This window comes from Sardina pilchardus, chromosome 2 (assembly GCF_963854185.1).
Source record: "Sardina pilchardus chromosome 2, fSarPil1.1, whole genome shotgun sequence".
In the NCBI taxonomy this organism is placed as follows: Eukaryota; Metazoa; Chordata; class Actinopteri; order Clupeiformes; family Clupeidae; genus Sardina; species Sardina pilchardus.
Window position 1 is genome coordinate 21,200,347 of NC_084995.1, and position 17,929 is coordinate 21,218,275.

The 17,929-nt window shown below is 40.3% G+C and overlaps 2 protein-coding genes across 3 annotated transcripts; both read left to right on the forward strand.

Annotated features, from left to right (window-relative positions):
• The first annotated feature begins 1,550 nt into the window (after positions 1–1,550).
• Positions 1,551–4,085, forward strand: LOC134066319 (zinc finger protein 865-like). Its single transcript, XM_062521625.1, has 4 exons — positions 1,551–2,310; positions 2,448–2,587; positions 2,733–2,850; positions 3,304–4,085. The coding sequence occupies exons 1-4, from the start codon at positions 2,016–2,018 to the stop codon at positions 3,960–3,962; spliced, it is 1,212 nt and encodes a 403-aa protein (XP_062377609.1). The 5' UTR covers positions 1,551–2,015; the 3' UTR covers positions 3,963–4,085.
• Positions 4,086–6,568: 2,483 nt separating this feature from the next.
• On the forward strand, positions 6,569–15,920 carry slc43a3a (solute carrier family 43 member 3a). 2 transcript variants are annotated; one of them, XM_062521592.1, is made up of 13 exons: positions 6,569–6,901; positions 9,416–9,635; positions 9,851–9,980; positions 10,561–10,607; positions 10,791–10,867; positions 10,995–11,087; positions 11,518–11,657; positions 12,091–12,245; positions 13,225–13,368; positions 13,506–13,613; positions 14,185–14,371; positions 14,583–14,703; positions 15,165–15,920. In XM_062521592.1, exons 2-13 carry the CDS (start codon positions 9,446–9,448, stop codon positions 15,294–15,296), a joined length of 1,524 nt encoding a protein of 507 aa, XP_062377576.1. In that variant the 5' UTR covers positions 6,569–6,901; positions 9,416–9,445; the 3' UTR covers positions 15,297–15,920. The 2 variants fall into 2 exon arrangements, with proteins under 2 accessions (XP_062377576.1, XP_062377569.1); XM_062521585.1 differs by having other exon boundaries at positions 6,570–6,901; positions 9,427–9,635.
• The last annotated feature ends 2,009 nt before the right edge of the window (positions 15,921–17,929 follow it).

The window sequence follows — 17,929 nt, forward strand, 5'->3', positions numbered from 1 at the left end:
CATATATAGTTCTGTATTTGTCTGACCAATTCATTGTAATAAGCCTGAGTTGGTAGCCTATAGTTCTGTATTTATCTGACCAATTCATTGTAATATCACTGAGTTGTACTATGCAATGACAGGAAGAGTGAGCCCACATATTACTAGATTTAAAAACATTCATCTTGAAATATGTCATGATAATGATCAGTCATGATTCACTGATTTCAGAGCTCAGAGATGTCTTGATTTATGATCTCGGTATAAGCATCGCACTGGACATTAGGGTTTGTTGAACAGTCCTCCAGCCTTGGCCAGTGGTTCTCAACCAGTGTGCCGTGAGGTGAGGGTTAGGGTTAGGGTGTGTGTGTGTGTGTGTGTGTGTGTGTGTGTGTGTGTGTGTGTGTGTGTGTGTGTGTGTGTGTGTGTGTGTGTGGCATTTTGGCTAGACATTTGGTAGCCCCCAAAAGGATGAGAACCATGCCTTGGCTATAATGCAAAGATCATTTACTGAAAACAAAAACCTCAATCTACAATACCGCCATGTAACAAAATCAGCAAAACAGCCTTGACATAGGTTAAAGCGCTATTTTTTGCATGTATTCACCATTGATCTTCGCCCAATTTTAGATTCAGATGCACAACAAGTTAGCTGACTGAACTTACATGCCTTGAAATGTCTCTAATTTCTGACCAATGTTTCTGGCCTATGTTTAGGCCTAGTTATTCAAAACCTATTTAAAAAATGTCATAAGCTTGTTAACTGGTTTATGAGGGTGTACTGCCTCTCTAAACAAACCCATAATGTGAAAATGGTCGGGCTTAATGGTTTGTGTAGCATGCAAAATCAGTTGATATGAGCAGCCATCCCAGATCAAACTACTTGAGCAAGGCGATTGTTTTACAAGCTGAGGAAATAATTTGTTTCAAAGACTGTACTTTTCAACTCAACACAGAAGTGGTGGGGTGAGATTGACTATTAGACATGGCCTCTCTGCCTCAACTATGCCAACCCACATCCTGTGACAGTTGTGTGACTGGATAAATCCTCTTCACAATCTGTTCTGGTCTTTTGTGTTGTGACTTGTGAGCCTTAATATCCAAGAATTTGCCAGCTTCTTTATATTGTTCCATTTTAGATTGTGCCATACAATACAAGAATTCACAGAACACCATGTTCTAATAGTTTAACTAACTTAGTTTGAAAAAGGAGGATGATGTATTAGCATAGTGGCATTGCTTTTAAAAAACAAAACAAAAAAAAAAACATTTTTGCTACTGCTGGCTGTCATCCTGTCTTTCTATGTCATAATATAAATGTGCACATACACACAACACACAACACACAACACACAACACACAACACACACACACACACACACACACACACACACACACACACACACACACACATGCTTATTATTATTATTATTATTATTATTACTAGTTCAATTTATTAGCTTGATCCCACACGTAAACTCAGTGAGTCAAAGAACACATCCAGACACTTCTGGGGATAGGAGCCCACAGCATGTTCTTGGATAAGCCTACCTGTTAAAAACATGAATAAACATAAGTGTTATGCATCAAACGTGGAGCCTGTCCCTCGTATGAGCACTTGCGTCTTGGATTTTTGTAAATATGCTGACAGCAGCTGCCTGTCTGGCTAATGCAACGAGATACATTTCAGGAAATCATCCATAGGTTAGGCGGCATTTTGCTATTTACATGTAACAGATTTTGGGAAATGCATGACGTAGGCCAGTAGAAAGGACGGAAAGTAGCCCATGCCACATCCTATTCTTCTCCTCTATTCTGGTATTTACGGTAGATCTACGTGCGTAATAGTTCGTCTGTCCTGTTCATTAGGTTACGCATCAGATTGTATTGTGTCGCTGGATGGTTGCGCTCTCTCTGTTTTTGCTAGGGTACTTAAATAAGACGTGGAGGCATTTAGCGGCCTATCTCGAATACATTTCTGTCTGATTTTGTCTGCGAAGTCAAAATTCCCATCTGTTTAGTCTGTTGCAGACACAATGATAGAGCTAGAGCTTTTCTACAGTCAGTTATCCTCCATCATGGAGGTTCTGGTGAGATCCGCTATAGCAGACATTGGCAAACTAATGGAGGACTATACAGCTTCGCTTTTAGAAAAATCCCGATGTCGGAATGAAAGTGAAGCTGTGAAGCTGTGCACATCTATACAGTCATGTCAGGGGAATACAGGAACACCTCGAAAGGAATTTACTGTTCTTGGCCAAAGACCTAAGGAAAACATAAAGTGCAGAAGTGGCAGTGATCAGGTGGCAACTCCACTCGATGGTGGACATAGTAAGTTTGACTCGGGAGGTCACACATAATCATATGGTTGCTGGTTCTCTCATACCAAGCTACCAAGTCTAGACTATTAAGAATTAAGGATAGGCTAGCTCATTCACCAGGTTTCTCACTGCATGCTCATTCTCCAGAAAACAAACAGAACCCTGGACAGACCACTTTGCATCAGGACTGCAGAATGTGGAATGACCAGCAATCCTCACAAGAAAACTATCCACAGCAGGAGACATGTGTCCAAGAACATGTCAGCACGACCACTGTCTCTGTGAAGGTATTTATGTTGCAGTTAATTACAGTAGCCTACATGATGCAACTTAAATACTGTATGCCTAGGCCTACTGATAAACATGGAACACTTCCTGTCTGGTTAAGACATGACTGAGCAATGGGTGAACTGTGTGTTTCTGTACATGTAGACTCATTTAACCCTGAAAGAGGAGCACAGAGAGCCTTTGTCGTGTCGGATTAAAGAAGAGATGCAATTGGAGGATACCCTGTTGAACACAGTTCCTAGGACAGAAGAGGGCTGGAGTGGTAAGGATTATTCTCAAGTCAAGTCAAGTCAAGTTAGCTTAATTGTCAAAACCATATGTACAGGTTATACACAGGAATCAAAATGGCAATGTTCCCCAGGCCCACAGTGTACATTTAGACAATGACAGAAAACACATAGCAATATGACATTGCAGAAAGTACCATAAAACAAATAGAAATGCAAGTATAAAAACAGTGTATAGCAATAAGGCTCAAGAGTGTGATTTCAGGCGGCATAGTTAAGTTAAGTACAATAGTGTTAAAATCTGAATGTAGTAATAGGCTACTTTAATATTTTAATGTAAATAGCCATTATTTTGGCACAGGTTGATTAGCACAGATAGTGTAACATGTTTGTGAAGTGTCATGTTGTTAAATTAGTCATAATGGGATAATGACACCTCTGATCATATCACTTTGTTATGTTATCTTATGTTCTTACGTTCTATGTAGAGCAACATCAGGTGTGCAGCATAAAGTTGGAGAGGCCAAGTCCCTGTATTCAAAACTCACCACCAGGGGACAGCATAGAGCCATATGGTCTCTCACTCACACAACATCACCTGAGTCCGCTGCAGTCTATCCACCAGATGGAGACAGAGAATCAAGGTCCTAACCCAGATTTGGCTACAGACTTGTATATCAGTACCCTGGGTAGCCCCTTGCCGGACCACTTCTCTCACGGCACATCCTACTCTGACTATCCCCCAAATTACCCTCTCCTACCTACAGATCTTCATGTCTCTGCTGAGAGAGCAGCACCAGGGCTTGGAGTCCCCGCTGGCCATGGTAGTGAGGTGGCATTGGCACAGAAGCCAAGAAAACCGTCCATGCTTGAGCGCTTTGCATGTAAATATTGTGGGCAGGGCTTTGCCTACCTCAGCCAACTGAAGCGGCACATGCCCAAGCACACCAAAGAGCGGCCATTCAGTTGCAGCCTCTGCGGCTTTCGCTTCACCCGGATGAGCCACCTGAAGAGGCATGAGAAGGCCCACACGGGTGATCGCCCGTATGCCTGCGAGGTGTGTGGCCGCAGCTTCATCCGCAAGAGCCACTTGGACCAGCATCTCAAAACACATCGTAGAACAGCACTGCAGTATAGTGTACATTGATTGTACACAATAGTTCACTGCCACGGAGACAAAAACTGTGTTGATGTGAGATGGAATTTTGTGTATTTACTAATGTGGAAAAAAAAGATGTGCTGTTGATCGTTGTAGAGACAATAAATGGACCTTTTCATCAAAACTAATGAATGAAGTTTGTATTGTATCCAGATTTAAACTCATCTCATCACCACCAGATGTTTGCCACACATAAAATAGAATGGAATAGAATGGTCAATGTATAACATAATTTAAGTGCCATCCCTAGTACAAAGACTAATAAATAAAAACAGTAAATAGGACTAAGAGAAAACACACATAAGACTACAATAACACATCCACATTGAGTATTGATTACCCAGCTCCAATTACAGAGATTAGCAGTGTGTAGGGTGTTTACAGCAGTGTGATAGAAACTGTTCTTAAGTGTATTTGTTCTAGTTCTTATTGTTCTACCGTCTGCCAGAAGGGTATTCCACAAAGCCGGTTTTATCACAAAACAGAGTAAGTTAACCCAGGGTTTGCGGTAACCCTAGGATTTCCATGCTTCATACATCACGTCTTTATGTAGGTTTGGCGTGTACGCGCACAACCCAGTGTTAACCAACCCCGTTTTGATTAAACTAATTCATAACCGTCGCGGTGGAACCGACAGCTCTGGTTTAGTCGGCTCAAGGTCAATCAACCTAGAGTTCAGCAAAAACACTGTTTGTTAAACCTCCGTTCATGGAATACCCCTCTGGTGGCAGAGTTAAAATAGATTGTGACCAGGGTGTGATGAGTCCTTCAGTATGTTTTGTGTTTTCCTAAGGCAACGGGATCTGTGTAGTTCTTCCGAGGGGGGAGAGGGCAGCCAACGATTTTCTGAGCAACCTTAATGACCCCCTGGAACGCTTTTTTTTTGTCTATATTTTTATTTATTTTTTAAGTATATTTTTGGGGCTTTTATGCCTTTAATGATAGGACAGTAGAGAGAGACAGAAAGTGAGTGGGAGAGAGCTTTGGGGTGGGATCCGGAAAGGACAACGGGGCGAGAATACGAACCCGGGTCGCCGGCATACGGTGAATCATGTAAGGTGTGAAGGCCTATAGGCCATATTTTTCTTTCAAACACAGTGCTACTACATTGAACATACCTATTTTCCCACAGCAATTAATTATCCAACAGAATCATATAAGATCAGAGTGAAGCACCTGCTGAACTAGCAAATGAACTCATGGGAAACCTTTCTGACACAACAGTGTCAGTGTCAGCAAGGCCTAAAGCAGAGGACACAGAACATATTCTGGTGAGTATGAAATGCTGCCCTCAGGAAGAAGATATGGTAACAAATCACAGAACAAATAGGTACAAACACTCCATGGTCCCATGGTCAATCAAATTACTTAGTAACAATACAATGCAATACAAACTACAGTGTGCGCAGAATATTTGTGTAATGCAGACCATTTAATATCATTGCGCAATATTGACTGTGGGTTGAAGGAGTATGGGTGGGGTGGTATGTGTAGGCTATGTGTAGGGGTGTGTGTGTGTGTGTGTGTGGGGGGGGGGGGGGGGGCGGCATATGTGTAGGGGTGTGTGTGTGTGTGGGTTTTTTAGCTATATGTGTGTGGATGTGAAGTTAGCTTCTTATTTATATCTACATGTCTCTGTATTATCGGTGTTAACTAACCTTTTTTGTATTCATATGTTTTTGTTTTTTTGGTCTAATCTGTGTAATCTCACTCTATCGATTGCCCAAGGCAATTTTCTCCACCTTGGAGACAATAAAGGCTCATCTTATCTTATCTTATAAGTATAAGTATATATCCATTTTTATGTTGACAAGTTCACAAGTCAAGGTGCCACATCTGTCAAAGAAATGTCATCAATCGTGGAACGTCATCAAGGAAGCCAGTTAACAGGAAGCCAGTTGCCATCGTCATGTTATGATGATGAGGTTATATCTTTTTACGGGTTATGCCATCAAAATGATTTTGGAAACGTTATGTCAAGCTAATAGGCCTAATTGTATTGAAATTAAATCAAATTCTGTAATCACAGCATGAATCAATTTTGTAAATTCAGATGAATGATACACAGATGCATGTGATATAGCCTAGGGTTATCATTTTGAGTGATTAAGGAAAAGTTATTTTAACACGAGTTAGCCAACATCAAAACTGTATAGGCTACCGTAGGCCTATTTCATACTCAAAAGTTAATATTTTCAAAATAGGCTACAGAATACAGGCCTAGGCTATTTTATTTATACATCGAGGGCTGAGAACCAAAAGTGACATTTCACCAACTTTACAGGAGAGCCAAAAAAATCTGCTTCTATCTGTCCACAGTTAAAGACCTTTGGTTTTTGTTCAATAACTATAATAAATATTTTACTTCTATAATTGTGTCGGCTAAGAGAGCTCATCAAGAGCTTTCAGGTGATATATTCATGGGTTTCATCAGGTCCCTTTGCACAGGTGTATCAATCAAGCACCATGCAGTCTGCATTGATAATCAAGGTGCTTGATTGTAAACACCTGTGGAAAGGGACCTAATGAAACCCATGAATACTATAACTCAATTTTGACCAAAATGTCACAAACGGCGCTTTGGTTCTGATACATGCGCTGGGCTACTGTAGGCTAGCCTATATTGTTTATGGTTTTTATTTTTATTTTAGCCTATGAGTCGGTATTTTATTTCCAAATTCATTTTGCTATATTTTTGCCCATCCCTATAGGTCTATGTTAATGAATGTTAATCTGACGGACAATCCTCACAGCCTACTCCTATCACAAGACAACAGCAAGGAACTGCAACGTCAAATTGCACTATCTGGATGCGTGCACACCATGCGCAGACGGTTCAGTCTGTGCAATGTAGAGGAACGTACGCAACCCCACGCGCGAGTTTGATGGCGTCAAAACAATAACGGGATTATATTTGTCCTGACAAAGTAAGTAGGCCTATTGACAATAGTTGGACATTTTAGATAGCTGGGTTGTTCGAAGATCGAAGAATTCTGGATATATTAGGCTATGATATAACCGCGTTGGATAAACGACGTGGACTCGCCTGCAATGGGGCAATTAACCTGTCTCTTATAGCCTACCTGCCTCTTGATCAGAAAAGCTATTGGTGGTTGGTTGGAAAGGAAATCAGGCTACAGTCTTTTTGGTTTTATAACCTATTCCTTTCATGCATTTAACTGTTGTTAGTGGTGCATGGTGTTCATGGAACAGACTGCAAATTAGATAATCTGGATTATCTAGCGTTTGTCTATAGGCGGCTAACCTATTAACAAACTGGCCACATTATTTTCTCTCTCAACAGGTCTAGAATGCAATAGAACAGTATACATAGACCTAAGAAGCATTAAGAAATATATGAGGAAGGAAGTTTCAAAATGTCAGGAAGAGACACAACGGTTAAAGCTTGGGGGAAGAGTCTATGCAGAGAGGCTATTATAATTGCCATAGATCCATGGACAAAAGTTGGCAGCACAATATTTTAGGGCAGACCCCTAGGCAGACACACCGGGCCCATTGTCTAGGCCCTAGACTACATATGTTATATAGGCTAAACATGAGGTGGTTGTTAAACCAGGGTGAATAAAATATATTATTATGGTTTCCCAGTGCCATTTAGTGTTGTATAGACGATTCAACTCAAATCCAATACAGTAATAGTAATTTACAGAATCATCTATCTATCTATCTATCTATCTATCTATCTATCTATCTATCTATCTAACTATCTGTCAGTCTGGAGCCATAACCAATGAAAAATACATTATAAGAATTTTAGTGTGTCACAGTTGTTTTATTGATAATAAGTCAAGAATATTGATAGGCTACTGATTTGATTTTAGAGCCACATTAGTGGAGATCATTACACGACATAGACTCCTAAAAACACACTTTTAGTGAAAATGTATCCTATGTTTACATAGACTCCTAAACACACTTTTAGTGAAAAGGTATCCTATGTTTTTATTTCATACATTTTGAATTTCATATGAAGTTTACATTTCATATTGACTTTTATTTTGACTTACACAATTGTCATATCGACTTATCTTTAATAGTTACATTGTGTAGTGTGTATAGGTGTATAGGTATGAGTGCTTGTCACTTTAAGAACGCGAGAGTCATGGTTTTCGGCTATAGTGGAAAATAGGCAATGCATACAAATATGTGGATGCCATTCATTATGTTTTCTATGTAATTAGTATAAATCAATAAAAACAAAGATCCTTGACTCCATTTTAAGTTTAAAGCCTTTTAATGTAATAATTTGTCAATAATGTTATCCAATTGCTGAACCAATAACATAATAACGTTTTGACTGGTTATTACATGAAAAAAAAGTAATGTAGGCCTAATAACTGCAGTAAATATCACCTTATTGGAGGCGAAGCAGGAAAGGAACCCATATTTCTACCTTTTCTTTCTATTCTTCTTCTTATTAGGCTATTATTAAGATCATGATGATTATGCATCTTTCTTCCACTATCATGGGAGTCTAGCCGTGGAAGCATCCGGTAAAAAGTTTAGAAATTTGTTGTAGCCTACTAATTAGGGACAGTCACATGATTTTTTTCTTGCTTGATATATGTCTGATATTATAGCACGAAGTTGCCATGGCAACTCTGGCCTGCTGGGCTGTTTGGCCTGCTCATTGCTTGCAGCTTTATTTAAAGTTTAAAAAAAAAAATATATATATATATATATATATATATATATATAAAGTGTTAGACTCCCATAGCACATAGTTATTATTAGTTGCTTAAAAACCTGACCACCAGTGGGATAGGCAGGACAATGCTAACCTGGCCACACCTACTGTACATGTACCTAGATCTCCTTTCAGGGAAATACTAGTCTAGAACATCATAGTTCACTAACGTTTCCATCGGTTGGTACTAGTGTTGGACAAGTTGGCCTACTTCAAAAACGTATTATTATGTAGGCTACTAATAATTACTTATTACTGTCATTGGAAAGTAATTTGTAATAATATTATGGTCTCTGAATTGTAACTCTTTACTCTAGGCTACTTCTGCATTACTTTTAAGTTACTTTCACCAAAATAACTAGATAGTCAAAGTCTGATAAATTGTGATAGAAATACCCTGGGAATCCAGAATTCTCGCGAGAGCACAATTTGAATTTTGCTCAGTGATTCACTCTGGCAATCAGTAATGATGCTCATTACCCATGCAGTTGGAGCCGAGCTGCAGCAATCACATCGGTCTATCATTATATTATGTGCAAAATGTTATTACGTTATTGGTTCAGAAATGTCACATTACATTATTGGCAAGTTATTTGCTAAAATGATTATGTTTTTGGTCGTTATTACGTCATTGGCTGTTGTTCATTATTGGCTGCTACAGGGGAAGATTGGAACTTGTGAAAAACTGCTGCAATTTCCCTTACACTCCATTTAGAAACTCACAGGAACTTAGTGTCATTATAGGAGCTGTCTGCGGAGGAGGATGCTTGGGTGCGAATCAGGGTCGGGGCTGCGCTACAGGCTGACCTTTGTGTCAGGGCTACTGGAGTGCCTGTGTTTTGCTGGTGTGGTGTTTGGGTGGGCCTCTCTGGCCTTTGTCCTCAAAGCGGATGGCTACTTCAGTGACCTCTGTGTGAACACGACAGAGTCCAACAGCACTCTTCTGAATACAGGTGCATGCATTTTTTTACCTATGTTAAACTTAACCTGGGCTATGTCCACAATTTGATGGGGGTTTGTTGTCTAAACATTGTGACTTTTATTTGAAATGACGTAGCTGTACTGCAATATACTGCTGATTATTCAACATTTTATGTATGCTCCTGTTTTGTTTTTTAACCTTAAAGTAATTATTTGCTTCCACAAAACAACACACAAATCTTAACAGATTGCAGTGGGCAAGATGAGCAGTTCTCCTTGATCTTCACCATTGCTTCCTTCCTCAACAACTTCCTCACCTTGCCCAATGGCTTCATTTTTGACCACTTCGGGACCCTAGCAACAAGATTCATGGGAATGTAAGTTTATTTAGAATTTCTACATGGGTGTGTCAGACAGTTAAACAGTGCAACACATGAAAATGGTTAACTGAAAACAGAGATAGTGTAGTTGAGGTCATAGAGATTAACAGTTGTGTGTGAATTGTGAAAGATAAGAGCCACTTAGGCTACCATTCGTTGTATTAACTGCATGCTAATTTCTTCAATAAACACATGTGACTGTGCAAGATCACACTGAAAAAAAAAGTAAGGAATTGTACTCTAGTTCGCGTAACTATTTTTGAAATAAAGTATCGCATATTCTACATGACTTGTGTTGGTCAATGGCAGGTGGAGTATACTGTACCTCAAATCTATCTTCAAAACGAATCTGAAGATGATACCCCAATAAGTGGCTGATGAAAATGCACCCCCTAAAGAGGCAAATTGCTGCATATTGTCTTAAGTTTCTGCAGCTGTCAGCGGCAAAGCTGGTGTACATTCTTTTTCCCAGGAAGGTTGCAGCAGGTTAACAAAACACACATTTGCATACTGTCAATCTATCATCCATTATTTTTCAAGGTCTTTTTATTTGTGATCTTTTCCCCACCTCACCCAGAACCCTCTACACCACTGGGACCTTGTTGATGGCGGCATCCAGTGCAGGTGAATCATTTGGATTGTGTGCAAAATAAAAGTCACTTTCCCATGTGAACAAATCTTACAGATCTCTATTTCTCTTTTCCCTTTCACATATTGGTCCTCTCTCTCTCTCTCTCTCTCTCTCTCTCGCACACGCACACACACACACACACACACACACACACACACACACACACACACACACAGTGCTGTCCAGCTTGCTCTTCCCAGCTCTGTCCTTGATTGCTGTCGGTGGCATTTTGATGCTCATGACAAATATGCAGGTATGAATTTCTACTTCTATTACTATATAGTATTCATCTCTGTAACTGTGAATCATATTGCTATCCTGCTAAAGCAACCTACCCCCCCCCCCCCCCCCCCCACCCCAACCTCTCTAAACATATCTAGGTGGGGAACCTCTTTGGCACACACCGCTCTACCATCATCACCCTCTACAATGGTGCCTTTGATTCTTCCTCTGCCATCTTTTTTATTATCAAGGTAACTCCAGTTTGAAAGTTTGAACTAGTTTAAATGCTACACATTGAAGTAACATCATGATGTAGAAACTTCCCCTTTTCACTCATTTTCAAAGTGCTGGCTACTGAAGAAGGCTTATGCTCCTACCCGTGAGAATGACCCTCCTTCCTGTGACAATATAGCTTTATGTTGTGCAATACCAGGCACTCCGGGTTTGAATCAGCAATGTCACAGTCAGGGTAAATCAAAATGAGTTGATGCCGTTATGGGTAAAATAACTACATTTTGTTGCTTTAAAGCATGAAAGATTTAAGAGATATTATGGCTTTTTAGGAATAACTGAGGAATTGGGGTTTTACTGATTTGTAAGGGTTGCTTCCATCACCGAAATGTAAAACAAAAATGTTTTTCTTGTTAATGTTAGTCATATCATTACTCTTATTCCATAAAGGTGCTGTTTGAAGGTGGGATTTCTCTGCGACTCTCCTTCCTTGTCATTTCTGCATGCAGTGTCATCCATTTCCTTCGCACCATCTTTCTCATGCCCATAACACACATTCCTCATCCCATTCCAGAGGGCTACACATATGGGTGAGAGAAACCATAACTTCCACAGATGCAGTCAGCCACAGTGGGTGCAGTCAGTGTAGTCACCCTGCTGCTGTACCCTGCTCCAGATGTTCCCTTTGACTTTGGGTGAACTTGGATAATCAAACGATGTCCAAATATACAATCCCTTTGTTTATGTAGAACATATAGCCTATCACTCATGTTAAAAAATATATCAGAACTATCAACCTATGTAATGAGCTGAGTGAAACCCTTTTCTACTGTCCTGAGGAGTGAGTCGAGGGGGCGGCATGCAGGACAGACAAAGAGAACACTCAAACTGATAGGTTACAGGACTGTTGTGACCATATTGTTGTGAAGTCACCACGTGTGCCTAATGCCTATAGGCCTAGATTGTCTCTGCAGGGCTACGTTGGTTCCTACTGACCGCAGTATGACTGTGTTGATTGAACAGGGTCAGCTGTGGGAAGTCCAGTAGCTACAATGTGGAGGAGTATGAGAGCTCCCGAGCCGTTGAGGAGTCAGGGGGAGCTAAGGGCCGGGGGCAGATGGATAAACTCTCATCACAGCCACAGGATGGACTCCGGTCTCGGGACATTCCAGAGGAAGGTAGTGGTTGGCCATCATGGCTATCAGCTAGCTACAGTCAGGGATGGACAAAAATGCATCAAAATGTATTTGGAAATAAAATACCTGACTTGATATCAAAATAGCCTGTATCATCTGTAAAATAATATATTCCTTTATTTACTCTTACCTTTAATTTCATGATTACATTGTATTGCTGGTATACGTGTAATGCCTTTCCTCTTAAGAAGGAGTAGCCTACGGTGTATAAGGATGTAAGTCAGGATATCATTGTTGGCATCATTACCCAAGTGCGGTGGCAGTTCACTCACACAGTTTTTGTCTTCTCATGCCCAGATGGTTCTGCTTTATCCTCTCACTAACTTGATGTAAGGGGGAGGTGAGGGGCCTTGGTCAATTTGCGGAGACCCTACGCAAAGTGCGTAGTGTGCATATAGGGCAGTCAAGTTATGGCTTAATTGAACATCATTTACAACCCATTGGTACATTAAACAATTGAAAAGCCAATTATGGCATGATCAATTTCAAAAGTCCCAGAAAACATTTAACCTGTTGAAGAGTGAATTATAACCCCAAATCTGAAAAAGTTGGGACGTTGTATAAAATGTGAATAAAAACAGATTATAATAATCTACAAATCTCTAACGGACAATATCAAATGTTGAAAATGACAAATTTGACTATTTCCTGGAAAATTTTATTTTGAATTTGATACCAGCAACATAATAAAAAAAAAAGGTTGGGATAAAAACAATATTGGATGGCCTTGGTCTCTTGAACCACATGGCACTACATCAAAACCAGACCTGACCTTGTATGGGCTCAGGAAAACCTCTAATAACCATTGTCTGTGTGCACAGTTTGATTCAATTCAACTCAATTCAAAAACATCCAAAATTGTAGCTGTCAAAACAGCCAACACTGTATTGAGACATGATACAGAAAATATTGCCGTCTAGCTGGAATCTTATATGGAAAGTGCTGTCTCTTGTGTTGGCAGAACCAAATTTCCGGTCCTGCTTCCTTTCCTGGTTCTTCTTTTGGCACCTGTTGTGGCTCTCTGTCATGCAGCTCCGCCACTACCTCTTCATTGGCACCTTGAACCCAATGCTCAACCGGCTGGCCAACCAAGATCCTACGCTGGGTGAGCAAAACATTATCCAATTTTGCAAAATATGAATATTTAATGTGCAACAGCACCTCTTAAAGTGTGCCATCATGGGCACTTGAATCACTATGTGTCCGGACTCAGTGTCCTATTTGTCCCTATTTGTTTTCCAGTGAGTCAATACACCAACGCCTTCGCCTTCACTCAGTTGTGTGGAGTTCTATGTGCTCCTTGGAATGGGCTCCTCATGGATAGACACAAGGGCAAGCCATTGCCATCAGGTGAGCAGTGAGCACTAAATCCCTGTACATGCACTGCATGGATCAGATGAAAAGGTTGATACAACTTGAACATGGCTTAAAGGGATAGTTCGGGTTTTAAGACACGAAGTTATATGGGTTCCCTGTCAGCAACGTTGTGCATCAGCACTGACTTACCCCGCAACAGCGTCCTGTGAGCCGAGATCCAGCCGGTTTTTGATGCTGAAGAAAGTAGTCCGGCAAGTTGCTGGGGTCACGAAAGTAAAGTGTTTTTCTTCTCAAAACCATATGCGTTCAAAAGAGTGATATACTTGCACCACAAAAACGTTGTCCAGGAAAAATTCAAACCTCGTTATCACTTACTTATTTTTCGCGATTCCTATCACTGCGCGCTACTGACAGCTGGACAACGTTTTTGTGGTGCAAATATATCACTCTGTTGAACGCATATGGTCCAAGAAGCGCTCCTAGACAAATGTTTCCTGCTTCATTCACCAAGCTGATGTTTAGGCGGTGAATATACTGTACTGTAGCATCATAACATTCACCTCTTCTTTGTGTGTTTTTTTATTGCGTGTTTTTCCCCCCGCAGGAATGACGGAGAGGGAGGCCGACCTTCGCTCCGCCGTCCTCTCCCTCTTCCTCACCTCCCTCCAGTGCCTGCTGTTCTCCATCTGTGCCACGTCCCCTCTCCTCCCACTCCAGTACCTCACCTTCATTCTGCAGGTGGTCAACCGATCCTTCCTGTATGGTGGAAATGCCGCCTTTATCAGTATTGCGTAAGTGATTAGGTATAGTGGTGCCCCACTCTTCCACATCTCCCTGAATGTAACAGCCAGCTCAAAATGCAAACTCAGCATGCATGGTTGACCGCCATCTACGCTTCAATTTTAACATGTCGACAGATGCACAATTGCTTCAGTATTCTGCTCAAGTACAACTGAGTGACCTTTGTATACCTCAGATCAACATGGTCTTAATTACCCACAGGTTTCCAGGCCAACATTTTGGGAAGTTGTATGGCTTGGTGATGTCACTATCTGCTGTAGTGTCACTACTTCAGTACCCATGCTTTGCCCTGGTTAAAGCGCTAGATGGGGATCCATTATATGTAAGTATTGTGCTTTTCTGCAATGTATACAGATGTAGAGTGCATTAATGCATTTTAGAGAAAAAAGAATGAACACACGTTATACTAAATGGATTCTAAAAGACACTGTGAGCAGAAGTTGTTTAGAGAAGCAGGTTCTTGTTTAGTCTTGAATTTGCCCTTGGGGATCAATAACATATCTATCTATCTAACCATCTATCTATCTAGTTGCATGTTTCCAAGTAGAGTTGAGCATATGGCTCAGTTTATGTTTGAGCAAATCTTCTTATTTCACATAAGTCTCTTTCTCTATTCAAATCGATTCATTACATACCTCAGTACCCTTCAGCCACATTGCTTGGTAACAGCCCTTTTCACCCTTTCGCTCTCTGTCTCTCTCTTTCTCTCTCTCTCTCTCTCTCTCTCTCTCTCTCTCTCTCTCTCTCTCTCCCTGTCCCTCCCTCCCACCTCCCTTTCTCCAGGTCAACATTGCCCTGACTCTCCTCACTCTAGTGGCCTTCATCCATCCTGTGTACGTATACTTCCACTGCAGGAGACTGGCCAATGAGAGAGAGACGTTCTCGGACATTCCTTTGAGGGAGGCCAATTTCTAGAGGGGATTCAAATCCTGATAGTCTGACCAGCTCAAACCAGCAGTGAGTGTTTTTGGTCTAAAACCAGCAAGCTAACTACCTAAAAGAGAAACCTGATAAAGCATTGATAAAAGCATGCTAACTTGGTGTCCTCTTGGTAATATAATAGGCAATGCCAAGCTGTGTTAGCTTGTCTTACATTTGTGAAGGTACCACATCTATGGTAAGAGAGCCTGAGGGACAAGTGGGAATGGCGGCCTAGTTATCTGTCCTTCACATAAGCATATACAGTATAACATCAAAACGAATCTGAAGATGATTCCAAAAGGAGTTTCCCGTAAAAGCGATACATTCCTGCATGCTGTTGTATTTAATATGTGATTTTTTTGTTCATTCTAGCATATTTTTTATCAGCTGTTCTCAATTGTTTGTTTGTTTGTTTTTATACATTTTAGTATTTTTAATTCTAGAATTGTGGAGCGCTGGTCACATGTGTCTCAGGCAAATTGGCTAAAGGCTGGTGCTGTTGTAGGTTACAACATGGTAAAGCTGATTTTCTGTGAAATTGGCAGGTGTTTATTTAGGCTTTATCTGTGCTATGTGTGATACCAAACAAAATGAATGAATAAAAATCTTTAAAGTACAGGAACCTTGTCATTATATTCACATCAAACTGATTTCACTCCATATGTTAGCATTACAATGTCAGTGTACTTATGTGTACAAAGTTTAATTGTAATTTTGTTTATTTACAATCAAAAAGGAGTTAGCATTTGATAATTTAAACACCAAATTGAACTGAGTTTCAGGGTCTTCACCAGTGTAGACATGCTTCAATCCTGTAGGTTAGACCCTTTAACTGCCACTAGAGGGAAGCCAACACACACGAGAAACAGGTCCATATAGTACGTTCATGCGGCTGGGAAGTGGCAAGGTTCCCACTTCTAAACTCCCCACTTCCATAGTGAAAACATTCACTATGTTGAGTAATGTCGAAACATTCTCCTGGGAGCCCCACTTCAAACGGGGACGTTTCCAGTTCAGGTGTAACGTGCACCCCCATAAAGTCTAGAATTCTCCTCATGTTGCTCATGCATGCATCAATATAGAGAGTTTGGACAACTAGGGAATTTAATGATCTGAGCTATTGTCTGAGGCAGTCATATGGTCCGTTAATCAGATCTCCATACCAGAGCCCATCTACGGAGAGCCTGTTCACTTCCTATTAAGCCAGAGACTTTCTAACGAGGAGATAAAGCATGCATATTCCGCCCCCTCTGCCGCAGAAAGTTGCCATGTGAATACATCGTGCCAATCATATATGTTGCGATCTCGCAGCTGCAATAACCAGCATAGCAACTGCTTTGTTTGGCATAGCAAATACTATACTCTAGCAACACCTTAGCAAAACCATCACAATTACCCTAGTAATATTAATACTAACCACTTTCCATTCAACTTTCTGTCCATCCATCTACTTCCAAGCATTCATTCATCCATTCATCCATCTGTCTATCTATTAAACTGTCTACCTAAACGCATCCATTAAACTGTCTACCTACACATCCATTAAATTGTTTGTCTATCAACATTCATTAAACTATCTGTCAATCAACATATATTAAACCATGTCAACCTAGCAACCACCATAACAACCAACATGATTACCCTAGCAACCAGCATAGCAACCACTATATGTGTCATAGCACCTTAACAACGATTTCAATTACCCTAGCAACAACCTAGCAACCACCACTATCATGTCAACCTCTGTGTCTAATTCAGTTACTAGCAACTTCCATAGCAAACACCCCTAAAAATACTTCTAACAACATACTGTAAATTACTCCATGTAAATCCCCATTCTCTCTCTTTTACCCCCATTTCTTTTTTGCATTATCTGTTTTAACTATAAACTAAATCATATTTTACATTTCATTTTTGGCATTTTCATGCACTAGTAATTCCTTGGAAATGCTTTTCTAGATATTGCTATTCTCCTTAATGTGGCCTTGCAGTGCCATTGTTATTATTAGGCTATATGATTCCTTTATTTTCTTTCTTTATTCTCATTAGATTATTGCTTGAATTGAATTGAATTGGCATTGGCATTTGGTTTACAATGACCGCTGTGTGAATAAGGCGATTGCTTGTTTTACAGAGATGTGTGTTTAGGTAATCTGCTTAAAAAAAGGGTCTTGTTGCTGCTGCACTCTGTGCCTTGGGTCTTCCCCATAAAATTTTAACATCACAAAACAGGGCAAAGCCACTTCTCGCTTTATGTGTGTACAAGTGCCTGAGTAAGTGATGTAGCCAATATTAAGCTATGAATGTAAGCTTGAATGTAATGGAAAATTCAAAGCAATCACTTTTTCTGTTACCTACTGGGAGACACTTCAGGGCATTATGATGCATTGGGTACTGAGAGGCATTATGGAGATTTATGACCTGATTGAGAGACAGGCTTAAAAAAGAAAAGAAAAAAAGAGTCAGAAAAGAACATTCCAATCTTTTGTCAGATTGGACATGAGTAATCATAATCAGAGTTTTTGAACAAAGTAGTTTGGGTGACATTTATTAACGGAAACATGCCTTGTGGCCTGAAACAAAACCTGATTTCGAAATTGTATTTTCCTGGTAGTGACAAGGATCTT

Coding starts and splice junctions, on each gene's coding strand:
- LOC134066319 (XM_062521625.1), top strand. CDS start 2,016: ATGATAGAGCTAGAGCTTTTCTACAGTCAGTTATCCTCCATCATGGAG. Junction 2,311..2,447: donor TCCACTCGATGGTGGACATA/GTAAGTTTGACT, acceptor CTCATTCTCCAG/AAAACAAACAGAACCCTGGA. Junction 2,588..2,732: donor CGACCACTGTCTCTGTGAAG/GTATTTATGTTG, acceptor CTGTACATGTAG/ACTCATTTAACCCTGAAAGA.
- slc43a3a (XM_062521592.1), top strand. CDS start 9,446: ATGCTTGGGTGCGAATCAGGGTCGGGGCTGCGCTACAGGCTGACCTTT. Junction 11,088..11,517: donor CCATCTTTTTTATTATCAAG/GTAACTCCAGTT, acceptor TATTCCATAAAG/GTGCTGTTTGAAGGTGGGAT. Junction 12,246..13,224: donor TCGGGACATTCCAGAGGAAG/GTAGTGGTTGGC, acceptor TTGTGTTGGCAG/AACCAAATTTCCGGTCCTGC.